This window comes from Perca fluviatilis, chromosome 17, assembly GCF_010015445.1.
Source record: "Perca fluviatilis chromosome 17, GENO_Pfluv_1.0, whole genome shotgun sequence".
Lineage (NCBI taxonomy): Eukaryota > Metazoa > Chordata > Actinopteri > Perciformes > Percidae > Perca > Perca fluviatilis.
The window spans coordinates 31,814,621-31,832,497 of NC_053128.1; the positions used below are offsets into that span (position 1 = coordinate 31,814,621).

The 17,877-nt window shown below is 42.0% G+C and overlaps 1 protein-coding gene and 1 pseudogene across 1 annotated transcript; both read left to right on the forward strand.

Moving 5' to 3' along the window:
• The first annotated feature begins 3,948 nt into the window (after positions 1-3,948).
• Positions 3,949-5,686, forward strand: LOC120545813 (annotated as a pseudogene).
• Positions 5,687-15,702: 10,016 nt separating this feature from the next.
• Positions 15,703-17,640, forward strand: LOC120544927 (tripartite motif-containing protein 16-like). Its single transcript, XM_039778811.1, has one exon. The coding sequence runs from the start codon at positions 15,842-15,844 to the stop codon at positions 17,582-17,584; it is 1,743 nt and encodes a 580-aa protein (XP_039634745.1). The 5' UTR covers positions 15,703-15,841; the 3' UTR covers positions 17,585-17,640.
• Positions 17,641-17,877: the final 237 nt, after the last annotated feature.

Genomic DNA, 17,877 nt, shown 5'->3' on the forward strand with positions numbered 1-17,877 from the left:
GCTTTTGACACATTCAAGGCTTTTGTTGATTTTTGATACATTTTCCAACGTTTTCAATGTTTTTTTTCAGATACATTTTTTATAATTCTTTTCATTTTAAACAAGAGAACAGACAGACACACTTGAACAATAACTTTGGTGTTTGTTTGACTAAAAACAGGCTGTGGTCCAGTGTAAACATGCTTAAAGGTGTCCTCAGGGTGGAGGATAAATACTGATAAATCATGGATATAAAGTATATATTTTTCTTTAATCGCTGTGGTCCTGCTCAGCGCGCCCTGCTATGCCCTGCTACACCCGTTACACTATGCAGTGCCCTGCTATGCCCTGCTATGTCCTGCTATGCTGTGCAGTGCCCTGCTACGTCATGTTATGCCCTGCAGTGCCCTGCTACACCCTGCTACACCATGAACTACTACAACTACTATTTCTAGTCATAGTTCCATTATCTTTAGTGTAATTATTATTGCCACTGTTCATCACACCCCCAACCGTCACTGTCAGACACCGCCTACCAAGAGTCTGAGTCTGTCTGAGGTTTCTCCCTAAATTGCGTGGTTTTCTCCGGGTGCTCCGGTTTCTTCCCACCATAAAGACATGCATGCAACTAGGACTACAGTTGAAAATTAGCCGATTGGCTAACACTGGCGCATTTACAGAAATGTTGATTAATGTGCATTGTCCTAATCAAATAAATAAATCTATATATAAAGGGAGTTTTTTTTCCACCAGAGCACTAAATGCTTGCTCTTGTGGGAATTACTGGAATTGTTGGGTCTTTGTAAATTATAGAATGTGGTCTAGACCTACTCTATCTGTAAAGTGTCTTGAGATAACTCTTGTTATGATTTGTTACTATAAATAAAAGTGAATTGAATTAAAACTCTGTGATAACATTGCAGCTTGAACTTTGAGCCTCTTGCTCAGATATGCTGCACAGAGGATTGTGGATCAGAAAGCACGCTGGCTTGCATTCTGCAAAATGCAGCCGGAAGCATTAGGACATATATTTGACATACTATGCATTGGGGAAAAACTAAATATTTTCCTGTCATACTAATGGTAGTATGGGCATTAAAACACACCCAGTATCTCTCTCAAAGCGATCCTCTTCCAGGAATGAACAAAGCTTGATAACTCCTCCCTCCTCTTCCTGCTCTCAAACACAGCCAGCTCCACTCTGTGCACATATTTTATTTTACCGTCAGAGCTACAGTTTGCAGATGGGTGTAACAAACACAACAGGAAGTACAACTGCATATCACTGCTGGTTTTGCATCAGAGCTCAAACTAAACTGTTCACAAAAATAAAGAAATTTATGTTTGGTAGATTATGTCTTTGTTGTAACAATGATTCTTTCCAATACATCTTATGCTATTGGAAAGCTTGATTATTTCCATTTTAAATGGTGCCACATTTGTAAGAGAGCTGAGTATGTGGGTCCCATGAAAGATTTGCCAAATGGTATCTGACAATGCCAAACAGCTTTTGTTTGCTGTTGCTATTGCAATCAGTGACCAAACCCTGTCCTCCAAGATAAAACGCTCGTCCCCACAGAGCGGGGTTTATCAGAGACTACCTCCAGAATTTGGGAGTGGAGAGGATGGAAGGACCTTCCAGTAGTCCTGACCTCAACCCCATTGAACTCTTGTGGGATCAGCTTGGGGGTGCTGTTTGGTACAGAGTGACCAACACAACCATGTTGGCTGACTTGTGACTAATGCTGGTTGAAGAATGGGATGCCATACCACAGCAGTGTGTGACCAGGCTGGTGACCAGCACGAGGAGGAGGTGCCAGGCTGTTGTGGCTGTGTATGGTTCTTCCACACGCTACTGAGGCTCCTGTTTGTTAATGAATAAATTGTGAACCAAACACACCAAACACGAGTCAACAAAGAAAAGCTGTTTGGCAGTGTCAGAGAAGATTTGGCAAATTTTTCATGGGCACAACTCACATACTCAGCTCTGTTGCTCATCCCACAAATGCAAGTTCCTCACAAATGTGGGACCATTTAAAAGGGAAATAATCAGGCTTTCCAAAGATATAAGACTTATTGCCAAGAAGCTTTGTTACAACAAAGAAATAATCTACCAAACACAATTCTTTTGTGCATAGTTTATTTAAATCCTAATAGATAAAAGCTTAAAGCACAATATGTCTCAATTTCTTTATGTCAAACTCACTGACTACACGTAGAAAGGTAATTTAAAAACATTATCTTAGTATAATAGTTTCCATATTTTAAGAAACTAGGCTATAGAGCCGACTGTTGTGTACACACTAAAAACTCCTGGGTTATTTCTTCAACCCAGTTTCTGGTTTTATGTGTTGGGTTAAAATTATGTGTTATTTTTTCAGAGAGTAACCATTTTCTGCGTTATATGGTTGCTTTTTTTTTTTTTTTTTTTTTTTTTTTTTCTCTCTATATATAAATATATATGATGTATTTTTGTTGGAGGGGTGTATTTTACGGAGTTATATTATCATGTCAATATAGTTTATAATATGAACAATCACACTTGTGTGTTGTGTACATTATGATAAAACAGTATCACCAGTATTTGTAGGAGAAATAAAGTGACACACGCTCTAAACATGGATATGTTAACTAAGAAATAGAAGAAATAAGTTCATGCATTAAACCCTTGCCCCATATAACATACACATCAGTCTGCCAGAAATTCAGAAGAAGAGGAAGAAGAAACACCTCTTTCCCTCTCTACCCCGGAGAAGAAGAACACCCCCCGCCTGCAGTTGTTCTGGAATAGAGCTCAACAGTCCCGCCCTCCTCTGAGAGACCTTGGGTTCTGGAAGTAAATTTCCCATTCATATCTCATTCATTTCTCCCATTGACATCTGGAAAAATCCATACATAAAGAGTTTTAGACCATGCCTTTGGGCTAACCAGACGGTACGTGACTCATAAGCATACAACATATGTACATATCGTCATTTTAGAGCGAAGGAACTACTCATCCCATAAACCACTGCGCACTAGATGAGTAACTTAGTATTTGAAGTAATGCAGGAAGTGTGCATTTAGTTTCCACAACAATGTCAGAGGAGGTCATAACAGAGGAGTGTGATGCGCCAGATGAGAATGCAAAGGTTTAGTTGCGTATTTCATGGCTGTAAAAACACCAATGTCCATCTGTATGTCTTTGCCAAATGCAAACCAGTACAATAAATTGTTGGGCAGGGTCATCCCTTTTTTTCCCATATCATTTTGTAGGGTCATCCAAAATGTATTACTGGTGAAGGGAGGGTCGGTCTATTTTGACTAAAGGTCCCAAAACTCTTTGGTGGCCCCCTTAAATAAATAACAAACAGTCTGAAATAAGACATACTGGCATAGTAACCCAAGTTAGGTTATTTTTGACCCAACTCCTGGTTGAAATAACCCAGAAATTAGTTGGTCCCTTTTAACCCAGCAGTTGGGTAAAAAATAACCCATTATGGGTAGGAACTGAAGGCAGCTGCCGACTGCCTGTCTGCGCGACGGCTGTCGCATCTGGATGACGGAACAAGACGTTATCTTACAAGAGACGCAACATCACCAAACCCTGGGGGCTGTTGTTACCATGGTACCGCGTCAGACAACCCAATGAATTAGAGCAAAATCATAGCACCAATTCAGTAAATATTCAAAACAAAAAGACATAAATACCTTTTATGTGTTCAATGATTATAATATAATGCACATACACAAAATGCGAAAGGTTGCATTAGGAAGTATTTTTGACATAGTCTACTATGTATTGGGACATACAAAAATCTTTTCCTGGCATAATAATGGTAGTATAGGCATTGCAACACTAAGCGCTCCTATTTTAGGAATGAAGCTAATCTTGATAACTCCTCCCAAACACATGCTGTTTGGGAGGAGTTATCAACTGTTATAACTGCTGTTCTCAGCAAGTGAGACTCAGACAGTCATTGTCTGAGCGAGAGGTGAAATGGAGCAGAAAGGAGTTCAGCTGGACCGGGAAACCTTCTCTTGTTCCATCTGTCTGGATCTACTGAAGGATCCGGTGACTACTCCCTGTGGACACAGCTACTGCATGAACTGTATTAAAAGCCACTGGGATGAAGAGGATCGTAGTACATCTACAGCTGCCCTCAGTGCAGGAAGAAGTTCACACCGAGGCCTGTCCTGCTGAAAAGCACCATGTTAGCAGATTTAGTGGAGGAGCTGAAGAAGACTGGACTCCAAGCTGCTCCTGCTGATCACTGCTATGCTGGACCTGAAGATGTGGCCTGTGATGTCTGCACCGGGAGAAAACTCAAAGCACAGAAGTCCTGTCTGCAATGTCTGGCTTCTTTATGTGATAAACACCTTCAGCTTCATTTTGAATCAGAGACATTCAAGAAACACAAGCTGGTGGAGCCGTCCAAGAAGCTTCAGGAGAACGCTGCTCTCGTCATGATGAGGTGATGAAGATGTTCTGCGGTACTGATCAGCAGCTTATCTGTAATCTCTGCTCTGTGGATGAACATAAGGCGGCCACGTACACAGTCTCAGCTGCAGCAGAGAGAGCTGAGAGGCAGAGAGAGCTCGAGGGGAGTCGACAAAACATCCAGCAGAGAATCCAGGACAGAGAGGAAGATGTGAAGCTGCTTCAACAGCAGGCGGAGGCCATCAATCCCTCTGCTGATAAAGCAGTGGAGGACAGCGAGAAGATCTTCACTGAGCTGATCCGTCTCCTGGAGAAAAGAAGCTCTGATGTGAAGCAGCAGGTCAGATCCCAGCAGAAAAGTGAAGTGAGTCGAGTCAAAGAGCTTCAGGAGAAGCTGGAGCAGGAGATCACTGAGCTGAAGAGGAAAGACGCTGAGCTGAAGAAGCTCTCACACACAGAGGATCACAACCAGTTTCTACACAACTACCCCTCACTGTCACCACTCAGCCAATCTACATCCAGCATCCATATCTGTCCTCTGAGCTGCTTTGAGGACGTGACAGCAGCCGTGTCAGAAGTCAGAGATAAACTACAGGACGTCCTGAGAGAGAAGTGGACAAACGTCTCACTGACAGGGACTGAAGTGAATGTTTTACTGCCACAACCAGAGCCCAAGACCAGAGCTGGATTCTTAAAATATTCACGTGAAATCACACTGGATCCAATCACAGCAAACACACGGCTGTTATTATCTGAGGGGAACAGGAAAGCAACATTGAGTCAAAAACAGTCTTATTCTATTCACCCAGACGGATTCACTAACTGGTGGCAGGTCCTGAGTAGAGAGAGTCTGACTGGACGTTGTTACTGGGAGGTGGAGAGGAGAGGGAGAGGAGGAGTTGATGTAGCAGTCACATACAAGAATATCAGCAGAGCAGGGGGGTTTGATGAATGTGGATTTGGACGAAATGACAAATCTTGGGCGTTAGATTGTATCAACAACAGTTATACATTTTGGTCCAACAAAGTCAAAACTCCCGTCTCAGGTCCTGAGTCCTCCAGAGTAGGAGTGTACCTGGATCACAGTGCAGGTCTTCTGTCCTTCTACAGCGTCTCTGAAACCATGACTCTCCTCCACAGAGTCCAGACCACATTCACTCAGCCGCTGTATGCTGGACTAAGGTTTAATGTTTGGGTTTATGGTTATGGAGACTCTGCTGAGTTGTGTAAACTGAAATAGAAAGAAGTCATTTAAGGGTTAAATTCTGTTTTAACTCTTCAACATATTCCTTCTCCTTGTTTTTACGTTTTTGATGCTTTCATCAATGTTTTTTGTCAGTTTTTCGACATTTCTTTTTTGCCTTTATCATCGTTTTGGACGTGTTGAGATGTTTTTGGCGCTTTTTTATCTTTTTTTCACTTATGTTGACATTTTATTTGTAAAGAAATCTAGATTTACTTTTATTTGTTTGGCATACCAAATGTTATCATAATTAATAACTCATTCTTCTCTTTTACATAGCTGATATTCTGGTTCAAACAAAGTGATTGTGTGGATGAAGTGAATCTGTTGATGAAATCATTAAACAAGAGTCTTTGAACAGACTTTACTGATGGGATGTGTGAACAAACTGAAGCTTTACATGATGAATAAACTAACATGAACAAAGTATTTTCTTCCTGTCTTCATTCCAGGGTTTCATACAAAGCTGACGGAGAAAATGTGAAACTGATATGAGAGTATAACTGAGGCACTTTTCCTCCTGAAACACCACAAAGTACAGTGTTCATGTTTAGAGTCAGTCAGTCTCTGTCCTTTTAACTTTCCTCACTAAAACTGCTCCGTCACAGAGAAATGAGCAGAGTTTTCTATCACTTGTTGCTTTTTACAGCCAACAATGAGTCAATAAACATTACACAGACTTAAAAGTCTTGACACACATAAGACAACAGATAATGTTGAGTTGACCCTTTACATCTGGTTACATGTATTTCCACATAGAGAAGGGGGATTTAAATTTGAAACAACAGTATGCTCGGACAAAGCTCAATGTATATTTTGATATGTGGGGTGGTTTTGTGGAATTGTCTGAACGAATCGATCAAACAAAGTGTAAATATGTTGCAATTTAAAAAAAGATTCAAAAGATTTATTTAAAAAAAAAACAGAAGTGAGGAAGGAGAGTGAACATCACACTGATGTTAATGCTGCTTGATTTTAGTTTTTGTGTGTTCTTCCTTATCTTAATAGCTAGATAAAGTAGGATGTAAACTGGAGTAGTACTTCTTTAAAATGGTCTGTTTGATTTACCTTGTTTGACTGTGACGAAAAGAGAGCTGAGCCAGAAGGCAAAGCTTTTGATCTACCGATCAATGTTGGTTCCTACCCTCACCTATGGTATGAAGGCTGGGTCATGACCGACAGGACGAGATCCAGGGTACAAGCGGCCAAAATGGGTTTCCTCCTTTTGACGCAAAGGCTGACTCCTTTGCGTCAAAAGGAGCTAGTTGAGGTGGTTTGCGCGTCTGGTAAGGATGCCCCCTGGGTGCCCCCCTAGGGAGGTGTTCCAGGTCCGTCCAGCTGGGGAGAGGCCTCAGGGGAAGATCCAGGACTGGGTGGAGAGATTATATCTCCACCCTGGCCTGGGAATGCCTGGGGATCCCCCAGTCAGAGCTGGCTAATGTGGCTCGGGAAAGGGAAGTTTGGGGTCCCCTGCTGGAGCTGCTGCCCCCGCGACCCCGGATAAGTGGACGAGGATGGATGAATGGATGGATGGATGGACCGATTTAGATGTGGTAAAGCCTGGGGGGAGGACCTGATACGTCTAGGGCTTCTACAGATTGGTGAGTGTTATGTTGACGTTTTGTTTTATGTTTTAGTTATACATTCATACATTTTATATGTATATATGTTTTTCTTTTAAACATTTAAAATAAAGATTTAATTCATTCATTCCTTCTAGAGCCCGACCGATATATCGCCAATATTATTGACAGATATCAGGCATTTTCCAAACTATCAGTATCGGCATTTATAATGGCCGATAAATGAATATTTAAAAAATAAAAACGGACGAAACACCCTTCAACCATGTTATGAGTGTTGGCGTTGCATAGTTTGTCCACCAGAGGGCGCTCTACAACGTTCCTGTTGGCAACACTTAGATTTTTGTTGTTATTGTGTTTTTGTTCAAAGAACTTTAAGTTTCATATCTTAAGTTTGTATTTTTCTACATTTTATTTATCAGAACTTTAATATAGTTTGATGTTCCTCTGTTCTGTTGTGACAATAAAACAAACAAGTTTATTTTTAAACTGCATTATCATATTATTTTAGTGAGGACTCATAAATAACTACAAATAACCAATGTTAGGTGTTTCTGGATTTAAAAAAATATATATATATCGGCCGATATATCGGAGTATCGGATTTTTAAATCACTAAATATCTGTATCGATATCGGCCTTAAAAATCCTTTATCGGTCGGGCTCTAATTCCTTCATATTGTTTCATCACAATTCAAGAAGTCAGAGACTATTGGCCAGGTGTCCATGCTTACATGTACAGGTCCTATCCCCTGACCAATCCCCTAACGTTAACCACCCAAACATAACCTTAACCACTTGAGGTCAAAAGCCTAACCCCAACCAATTGAGCTGCTTCGTAGGGCGGGTCTTGGCATGGCCATAGTGGGATTCGTAATTTTGTGTCCGGTATACTCGCCGTTCCCGACTCTGTTGTGCGACAGTGTGACGTCATGGGAGCACTGTTATGGTACAGATCCATTTGACCGTGCAACGCTTCTGTCGTGCCGCGCTCCACTCTATTCCTATGGGTGACGTCAAGCGACTTCAACATGCCTGCAAAGCATTCCGGGAAGGCGGCGCTGCATTGGAAAAAATGCTGCGTGTCAAAAAGCTGGCCGATGCCCAGCTTTACGGTACAGATCCATTTGTCCGACACGACTGAAGCATGGTGACGTGACGTCATACAGCCGTGGTTGATGCTCCATGCCCCTGACCAGCAGCTGATTGGACGAATGCGTGACGTGGGTCTGGCTACTCGAGAATTTCAACAGACTGCCATGGCGGCTCGTTGAGAATACGACCTCATATTGTACTAAAATAGTTCACCGAAACGTGTTTCCGAAAACATTTTAAGCGAGAAATAGGCCATGCAGTTGCTGAATCTGTCTTCATTTCAGATCGACAAAGGTTAGATTGAAAGATTTTCGTCTACTTCTACTGGATAGTTGCGTTGCGTTCAACGGATTAATTTACATAAAGCTGGGCATCGGCCAGCTTTTTGCAATTATGGTGAATGGCTTTTTTCCAATGCTTTGCATACACGTTGAAGTCGCTTGACGTCACCCATAGGAATAGAGTGGAGCGCAGTGGGGCAGAAGCATTGTGCATGGTCAAATGGATCTGTACCGTTATGCAAATTAATCTGTTGAACGCGACACAACTATCCAGTAGAAGTAGACGAAAATCTTTCAATCTAACCTTTGTCGATCTTAAATGAAGACAGATTCAGCAACTGCATGGCCGATTTCTCGCTTAAAATGTTTTCAGAAACATGTTTCGTGAACTATTTTTGTAAAATACGAGATCGTATTCTCAACGAGCCGCCATGACACTCGCCAGATCCACCTCACGCATTCGTCCAATCAGCTGCTGGTCAGGGGCGTGGAGCATCAACCATGGCTGTATGACGTCACGACACCAAGCTTCAGTCGTGTCGGACAAATGCATCTGTACTGTAACTGTTTATACTCGTGTGTGGTGGTCGCAACACTAATTGCAGTCTTCTCCTGAACAGAGGTGGCGCTAATGAGGAAAGGCTACCGACTTTGGTATTTCTACGGACTAGAAGAAGAAGAAAAAGGTAAACAATGGCGAAGAGAAGAAAAGAAGCACTTTGAATACTTCAGAATGTCTGCACAACGATTCAATGACCTACTTGGTCGGATCGAGCCTTTCATTCACCATAAAAGAACTCATCTTAACCCAGTAAATTTACTGACTGTCACTCTGAGACTCCTGGTATCTGGTTGCCCTCGAACCCGTCCATGCTTCCTGTTTTCGCTTTGTCGTAGGGCGTTGAAATAAATAGAGTGGTGCACGACCTCTGGTCACGTACTTTACTGCTGCGTTCATACCACCTGGGCATAACAGGGACCGCCCCCCGTGATTACATTGTTTTTCCGACTGCCAGAGTTCACATGTCCAGGATGCGTGTTTTTCTTCTTCTGTTACATTGGGGTTTGGCATAACAACTTGTTGCATGACTGCCACCAACGTTTGGCCGTAGCCTAGAGCATCAGGTGCGTGAAAACATGGAGGCCACAATATCAAAAGATTTGCTGCTGTTTTCTTATACAAACATAGAAACAGCACATAGACAGGTTTGTTTGTGTTATCTGCAGGACAACCAACGGGAAAGGACACGGATAAGGTGTTTTTTTTTCATACTTGGCCTATTTATGAATAAATTGAAAGATGTTATGTCTGTGTATGTTTCTTGGCAGAGGCATTTGTCCACAATAAACAGTTGGACCCCAATCCAAGATGGCAGAAACTATGTTTGTCCTGTTTTGTTTGTTTCTTGTCTGGAAATGGCATCTCTTTTAAATAATATTTTAACCTTGAAAATCACAACATATGGACTTCTGAAGCATTCTGAGTGGATTACTGTGTTCCGTTGTGGAGTTTACTCGCTTGATTCCTGGTACTTTTGGGCCTCTGTATCTCTGCACTACTGACTCACAGTTTGCATCATTCTTTGGAACAGCAAGAGGTACATCTGTATGTTTGCCTCGGATGGGTGAGAGAAAATCTGAAGCACATTACTGTGTTTTACTGGTGAATGTCTTCAAACTGGAATTACTGGAGTCTTTCTGTGTAGCTTAGCTAGCTGTGGGCTAGTAGCCATTTTGTGCCTTGGCCTACACTACAATTTCCACCTCTAGCCTAATCCTCACTCCACTACGAATCAGCTAGCTTCCACTTGCTTTAAACTTAAGCTCTGTTACTAGCTATCACTAACAACTAGAAACTAGTCATAGGCAAAAACTGCAACAACTCTATGCACTACTCTTAGCACTACTTGCAGCAAAGTAGGTGGCTTACTCATAGCCGCTACTAGCTAGCTACCACTAGCGACAGTTTTAGCCCTCACTGCTTGCTGTCACCAGCCACGGCCTCTACCACCAAACTGCTGACTGCCTACCTCAGCTGTGGCACCCACCTCTTCATCATCACCACCTCAGAGGGCCTGCCTGCTACGGCCGCAGCTCCCTCCACCTCACCAGTCTATTATCTGCTGCAGCTTCAGTGGATACAACCTCAACCATCAGTCTATCACCGGCTAAAGCCTCAGCTGCCTCCATCTCTGGGCTGTCATCTGTTATCATCACCGGACTTGTCGTCTGCTACAGCCTTAGCTGCCTCCACCACCACCGCACTTGTTGTCTGCTAAGGTCTCAGCTGCCTTCATCACTGGACTTGTCGTCTGCTACAGCCTTAGCTGCCTCCATCACCATTGGGCTGTCGCCTGCCTCAACTCACCGGTCTCCTGTTAACTACTCACTGCATTGTTATCTATTTCACCTTTTGCTACACAAAGCTGTCTGTCTAGTGTTTTAAAAATGATGCTTTATCTAGCCTTGTTTATCTTTCTGATCCCCCTTCACAGTGGGGTTGTCAAACTGCAGTCAGAGAATGAGTCCATCCATATGCAGTTCCCTTATGTAGTCTCGAGGCCTGAGAACTTTCCCATTGTCCAATTTAAATCCCAGGGGCCAAGTCACTCATTTATGTTTGTTTACAAGGCTGCAAATCTACTATACCTTCACTGTCTCTCCATTTTGAAGGATTGGTTCATTGTCTCTGCAGACTCACTCCCTGCCTTTTTAATATCATTACATTCTAGATCTGGTACTTTCTGCTACAAATCAGCTAAGTCCAGACTCCCTGTTATTATTTTATTATTAATCTCTGGAAATGTTCAGCCTAATCCGGGACGTGATAGTTTTACGCTGTGTGATACACCTGCAGATTTTAAATCTAGGTCTGGCCTAGGTATTATTCACCTAAATGTTCAGAGTTTAATGTCCAAACTGGATATGGTTAATTTATGGGTCAGGTCATCTGATGCTGACATTGTTGTTTTATCTGAAACCTGGTTGACAAAATTTGTCCTTGATAAAGATATTGGCAACGATGGTTATAATGTGTATCGCTCAGATCGTCTAAAAAGGTGGGGAGGTGTTGCTATTTATATCAAATGCAAATTTAACTCTAGTTTAATGCTCTCAAAATCAGTGAGTAAACAATTTGAGTTTTTGGCCTTAAACCTTGAAGTCTCCAAAGACCACTATGTCAGGGTGGTTGGTTATTATAGAACTCCATCTGCATCAAATGAATCTTCATCTACACTATCAAATTTGTTAAGTCAAGTTCTTTGTAATGACACTATTGTTGTGGGTGATCTAAACTGGGACTGGCTGAGGCCGCTATCAGATGCTTTTAAAGAGCAGTGTGATCATTTAAATTTGACTCAATTAATTAACACCCCTACTCGGCCAAATCCTAAATGTCCAGAGAAATCACCACTCATTGATTTAATCCTTACCAATGTCACTTTTAAGTACTCTGCAATAGGTGTTTTTGCAAATGATTTGAGTGATCACTGTGTGATTGCTCCTGTTAGAGACACAAAGGTGCCCAAGTCTGCACCTCGTATTGTTGAAAGGCGAAATATGAAAATGTTTGTTGAGCAGGGTTTTTTACATGACTTATTTTATTTTGACTGGAGTAGAATTGTCCTGATTGATGATGTAGAATTAGCCCTGACCTTCTTTCAGAACAGTTTTCTTGATATTCTGAATAGACATGCACCTATCTGTAAATTTAGGATTAAGGGGCGGGACAATCCCTGGTTTACTTCTGAGATATCTAATTTGCTCTACGAGAGAAATATAGCCTGGGCAAAAGCAAGGAAATCAGATACTGACGCTGATTGGCTTGTTTTCAGACAGTTGAGAACCAGATTCACTTCACTGTTTAGAGAAGCGAAGGCTGAATTTTACCTATCTGAAACGACCGAGAAGCTAAATGACCCAAAACAATTCTGGAAAACTAAGTCATTATCTGCATCTACTAAATAAACAGGTTTTCCGTTGTCTCTGGTTAAGAATGGTGTGACTATATCTGACAAAGTAGAAATGTTAAATTGTTTTAATGAGCATTTCATCTCATCTGGGTTCTTGTTTGACTCTGTTGCCCCTACGGTGTTGGTTCATGTAAATGATACCTTTACTACTGATGAAAACATTTTTAGTCTTAGCTCTTTCTCTGTTGCTGATGTTCATAAAGCCCTGAAACATTTGAATCCTCGAAAACCTGCGGGCCCCGATTACTTAGAACCTTTCTTCTTGAAATTAGCTGCAGATATCCTAGCTGAACCTTTGACTCATCTTTTTAATCTTTCACTGATCACAAACAAAATTCCCAAGGTATGGAAGTCTGCTTATGTTTTACCACTTTTGAAAGGAGGTGACCCAACCTTGCCTAATAATTACAGACCCATTTCCAAACTATCAGCATTGGCCAAAGTGTTGGAATCCTTGGTTAGTAATCAAGTGAAAGAGTACTTAAATGCTCAGTCAATTTTATCTAAGCATCAATCTGGTTTCAGGAAAAAACACAGCACTACCACTGCTGCCATAAAAGTAATTAATGATATAGTCAAAGCACTTGATGATAAGAAACACTGTGTGTCTCTGTTCATTGATTTGTCCAAAGCATTTGACACTGTTGACCATAGCATACTAGTTCAGAGACTGATCAGTATAGGTATGTCTGAGCACTCTGTGGGCTGGTTTATCAACTACCTCGCTGATAGGACTCAAGCTACACAAGTTGAAGGCCTAACGTCAAAATATTTATCAATCTGTAAAGGGGTTCCCCAGGGCTCCATTCTGGGGCCACTTTTATTCACTATTTTTATAAACTGTCTGGGGGAAAATGTCCAACATGCATTTTTCCATTTTTATGCAGATGATACTGTTATTTATTGTTGTGCAGCTACCATTAAGAAGGTGTATGAATGCTTGCAAACTGCTTTCGACAGAGTGCAAGCACAGCTTTATCAATTAAAGCTTGTGCCTAATGCTGAGAAGACCAAAGTAATGGTCTTTTCAAACTCAAGGAAAAAGGAGTTAGACCTGAATATTGTTACTGATCAGGGTAAAACAATTGAGGTAGTTTCATCTTATAAATATTTAGGATTTTTAATTGATGATCACCTTTCTTTTAAGCTTCATATACAGAACCTAGTAAAAAAGTTGAAATTGAAGCTAGGTTTTTTCTTTAGGAACAAATCTTGTTTTACTTTTTCTGCTAGAAAAAGGCTAGTTGATGCCACATTTCTCTCTATTATTGATTATGGTGATCTGTTGTACATGAATGCCCCATCAAAGTGTCTTCAGATGTTGGATGCTGGGAGCTTTAAGGTTCATTTCAAATTGCAGACCCCTCACTCATCACTGTATACTTCACTCCACATTAAATTTGCCCTCTCTGTCAAATCGCCGGCTTACTCATCTTTATATGTTCATATACAAAGGCATTTTAGGCAGGCTCCCATGTTACATATCTGAATTTCTTTCTTTTACACAGAGTATGGTTTACGGTCCCATAACACTATTTCATTGAATGTACCTCAAGCCCGGACAGAGATGTTTAAAAAGGCTTTCATGTTTGCTGCACCTTCTACTTGGAATGACCTACAGAAAACACTCAAACTACAGTGTCTAATTTCCTTAAACGATTTTAAAGGTTATGTTAAAACCATAGCATAGAACATGAGTCCATCCACACGTGCAAATGTTTTAACTAATGGTACTTTAATTTAATTGAAATGCACTTGAGATGTCTTTGCCTCTTTTGTGTTTGTTTTGTGATTGTAAATTGTTTTGATATGTAACATACTTGTTCTGCTATCTTGGCCAGGTCTCTCTTGAAAAAGAGATTTTATATCTCAATGAGACTAACCTGGTTAAATAAAGGTTGAATAAAATAAAAATTTACAGGGTGTGAGTCCTGTGAACAAACTGACACACGCACACGCACACACACACACACACACACACACACACACACACACACACACACACACACACACACACATACAGTGTGATATTACATCTGTTTAAATATCTCTTTAATGATGTTGTGTGAAGTTTGGACATGTCTTCCTGCAGTGAACATCCCAGCAGGTTAACAAGTGAAATGTGAAACTGATGCAGGACACAAGAGGGCGCCTTCATCCTGCTAACCAGGGATGTAGTGGAGGTTAAAGCTCCTCAGCTCACTTTCTCTGCAGCTTTTAGTTAACAACATGTTTTCAGGCTGATACAAACCTTTTATAATAAACATGCAGTGTGCATTGGACTTGTGGAGGTTTCTTACTGCTAGACTGCTTGAATCTAGGCTGAGTACTTTCTTTAATAGGCTTCTCTGCTTCACTGTTACTGTATCTGCTGTCTGACGTTAACTTGACTGCTCTGTTTGAGCTGTGTTTCTTACCTAGGTCTGTGTGAGCTAGGATTTAGTTTCACTCAGGTGTTTGAGAGAGATAAGAACCAGTTAGAGTTAAGGTCCCTTTAATAGCTGCAAAGCTATAAAGTTTGATTTAACTTAATTAGAGGACAACTCAGTCATTTAGTAAACTGGGGAGCTATCTCCAAACCCTCTGATTCTAAGAAGAGTTTACCTCCTAAAAGCTGAAGTCAGCAGAGTTTTTAAATGAGAAATGAGCTATGTTATAAACAAGTGTTGCTGCATTCCTTATCACATACGTTTTCTTTTTACTTTAGTACAAACTACAGCTGCTCTTACAAAGTACGTACTGTATCCTGCATTGCAGTCTGCAGACATTCGGGACATAAAACTCTGTCATAACATCGCAGCTTGAACTTTGAGCCTCTTGCTCAGATATGCTGCACAGAGGATTGTGGGTCAGAAAAGCACGCTGGCTTGTATACTGCAAAATGCAACCGGGTGCATCAGGACACATTTTTGGCATTCTGCATTTGACATTATATGTATTGGGATATACTATATATTTTCCTTTCATACTAATGGTAGTATGGGCATTGCAACACACCCAGTATCTCTCTCAAAGCACTCCTCTTCCAGGAATGTACAAAGCTTGATAACCCCTCCCTCCTCTTCCTGCTCTCAAACACAGCCAGCTCCACTCTGTTCACATATTTCCTTGTTCCCTCCCCTTCAGAGCTACAGTTTGCAGATGGGTGTAACCAACATCCTGTGAAAGTACAACAGAAGATCACTGCTGTTTTAACATCAGAGCTCAAACTAGTCTCACTTCTCAGGAAGTGAGACTCAGACAGTCGTCACTGAGCGAGAGGTGAAATGGCGCAGAAAGGAGTTCAGCTGGACCGGGAAACCTTCTCTTGTTCCATCTGTCTGGATCTACTGAAGGATCCAGTGGCTATTCCCTGTGGACACAGCTACTGCATGAACTGTATTAACAGTTTCTGGGATGACAGGGATGAGAAGGAAACCCACAGCTGCCCTCAGTGCAGGCAGAGCTTCACACCGAGGCCTGTCCTGCTGAAAAACACCATGTTAGCAGTTTTAGTGGAGGAGCTGAAGAAGACTGGACTCCAAGCTGCTCCTGCTGATCACTGCTATGCTGGAGCTGAAGATGTGGCCTGTGATGTCTGCACCAGGAGAAAACTCAAAGCAAACAAGTCCTGTCTGCAATGTCTGGCTTCTTTCTGTGAGAAACACCTTCAGCTTCATTTTGAATCAGAGACATTCAAGAAACACAAACTGGTGGAGCCGTCCAAGAAGCTCCAGGAGAACGTCTGCTCTCGTCATGATGAGGTGATGAAGATGTTCTGCCGTACTGATCAGCAGCTTATCTGTTATCTCTGCTCTGTGGATGAACATAAAGGCCACGACACGGTCTCAGCTGCAGCAGAGAGAGCTGAGAGGCAGAGAGAGCTCGAGGGGAGTCGACAAAACATCCAGCAGAGAATCCAGGACAGAGAGAAAGATGTGAAGCTGCTTCGACAGCAGGCGGAGGCCATCAATCTCTCTGCTGATAAAGCAGTGGAGGACAGTGAGAAGATCTTCACTGAGCTGATCCGTCTCCTGGAGAAAAGAAGCTCTGATGTGAAGCAGCAGGTCAGATCCCAGCAGAAAAGTGAAGTGAGTCGAGTCAAAGAGCTTCAGGAGAAGCTGGAGCAGGAGATCACTGAGCTGAAGAGGAAAGACGCTGAGCTGAAGAAGCTCTCACACACAGAGGATCACAACCAGTTTCTACACAACTACCCCTCACTGTCACCACTCAGCCAATCAACATCCAGCATCCATATCCTTCCTCTGTACTACTTTGAGGATGTGACAGCGGCCGTGTCAGAAGTCAGAGATAAACTAGAGGACATTCTCAGAGAGAAGTGGACAAACGTCTCACTGACAGGGACTGAAGTGGACGTTTTACTGCCACAACCAGAGCCCAAGACCAGAGCTGGATTCTTAAAGTATTCATGTGAAATCACGCTGGATCCAAAGACAGCAAACAAACGGCTGTTATTATCTAAGGGGAACAGGAAAGCAACACTGCGTCAAAAACTGTCTTATTCTAGTCACCGAGACAGATTCACTGGCTGGTATCAGGTCCTGAGTAGAGAGAGTCTGACTGGACGTTGTTACTGGGAGGTGGAGATAAGAGGGAGAGGAGTTTATGTAGCAGTCGCATACAAGAACATCAGCAGAGCAGGGTGGTTGGATGAATGTGGATTTGGACTAAATGACAAATCTTGCGCATTATGTTGTGACAACAACAGTTATACATTTTATTACAACAAAGACCAAACTCCCGTCTCAGGTCCTGAGTCCTCCAGAGTAGGAGTGTACCTGGAGGACTTAGGTCCTGACTCAGGTCCTGACCTGGAGGACTCAGGTCCTGAGTCCTCCAGAGTAGGAGTGTACCTGGATCACAGTGCAGGTATTCTGTCCTTCTACAGCATCTCTGAAACCATGACTCTCCTCCACAGAGTCCAGACCACATTCACTCAGCCGCTCTATGCTGGACTTCAGGTTTATGGTTGTTATGGAGCCTCTGCTGAGTTGTGTAAACTGAAATAGACAGACGTCATTTAAGGGTTAAATTCTGTGTTTTTCATTTTGTTGCTTTTTTTCAATGTTTTTGTTGCTTTTTATTATTTTTTTGCTTTTATAAAAAAAAACTTAAAGTGATGGTTCAGAGTAATTTCACCCTAGGGTCCTTTGCACCATGACCTCGAGCCAAACACCCCCCAGAAGCTTTTTTCACCTGGGTCTAACATTGGGAGCGTTAGCGTAGAGTAGCATTATCAGCTGAATAGCTTAGCGCAGGGCTAATTGACCACGTTTGTGACCCCAGTAAATGTCACTAATAA

Bases quoted from the DNA above. Each gene is read 5' to 3' on its own strand.
- LOC120544927 (XM_039778811.1), top strand. From the start codon at position 15,842: ATGGCGCAGAAAGGAGTTCAGCTGGACCGGGAAACCTTCTCTTGTTCC.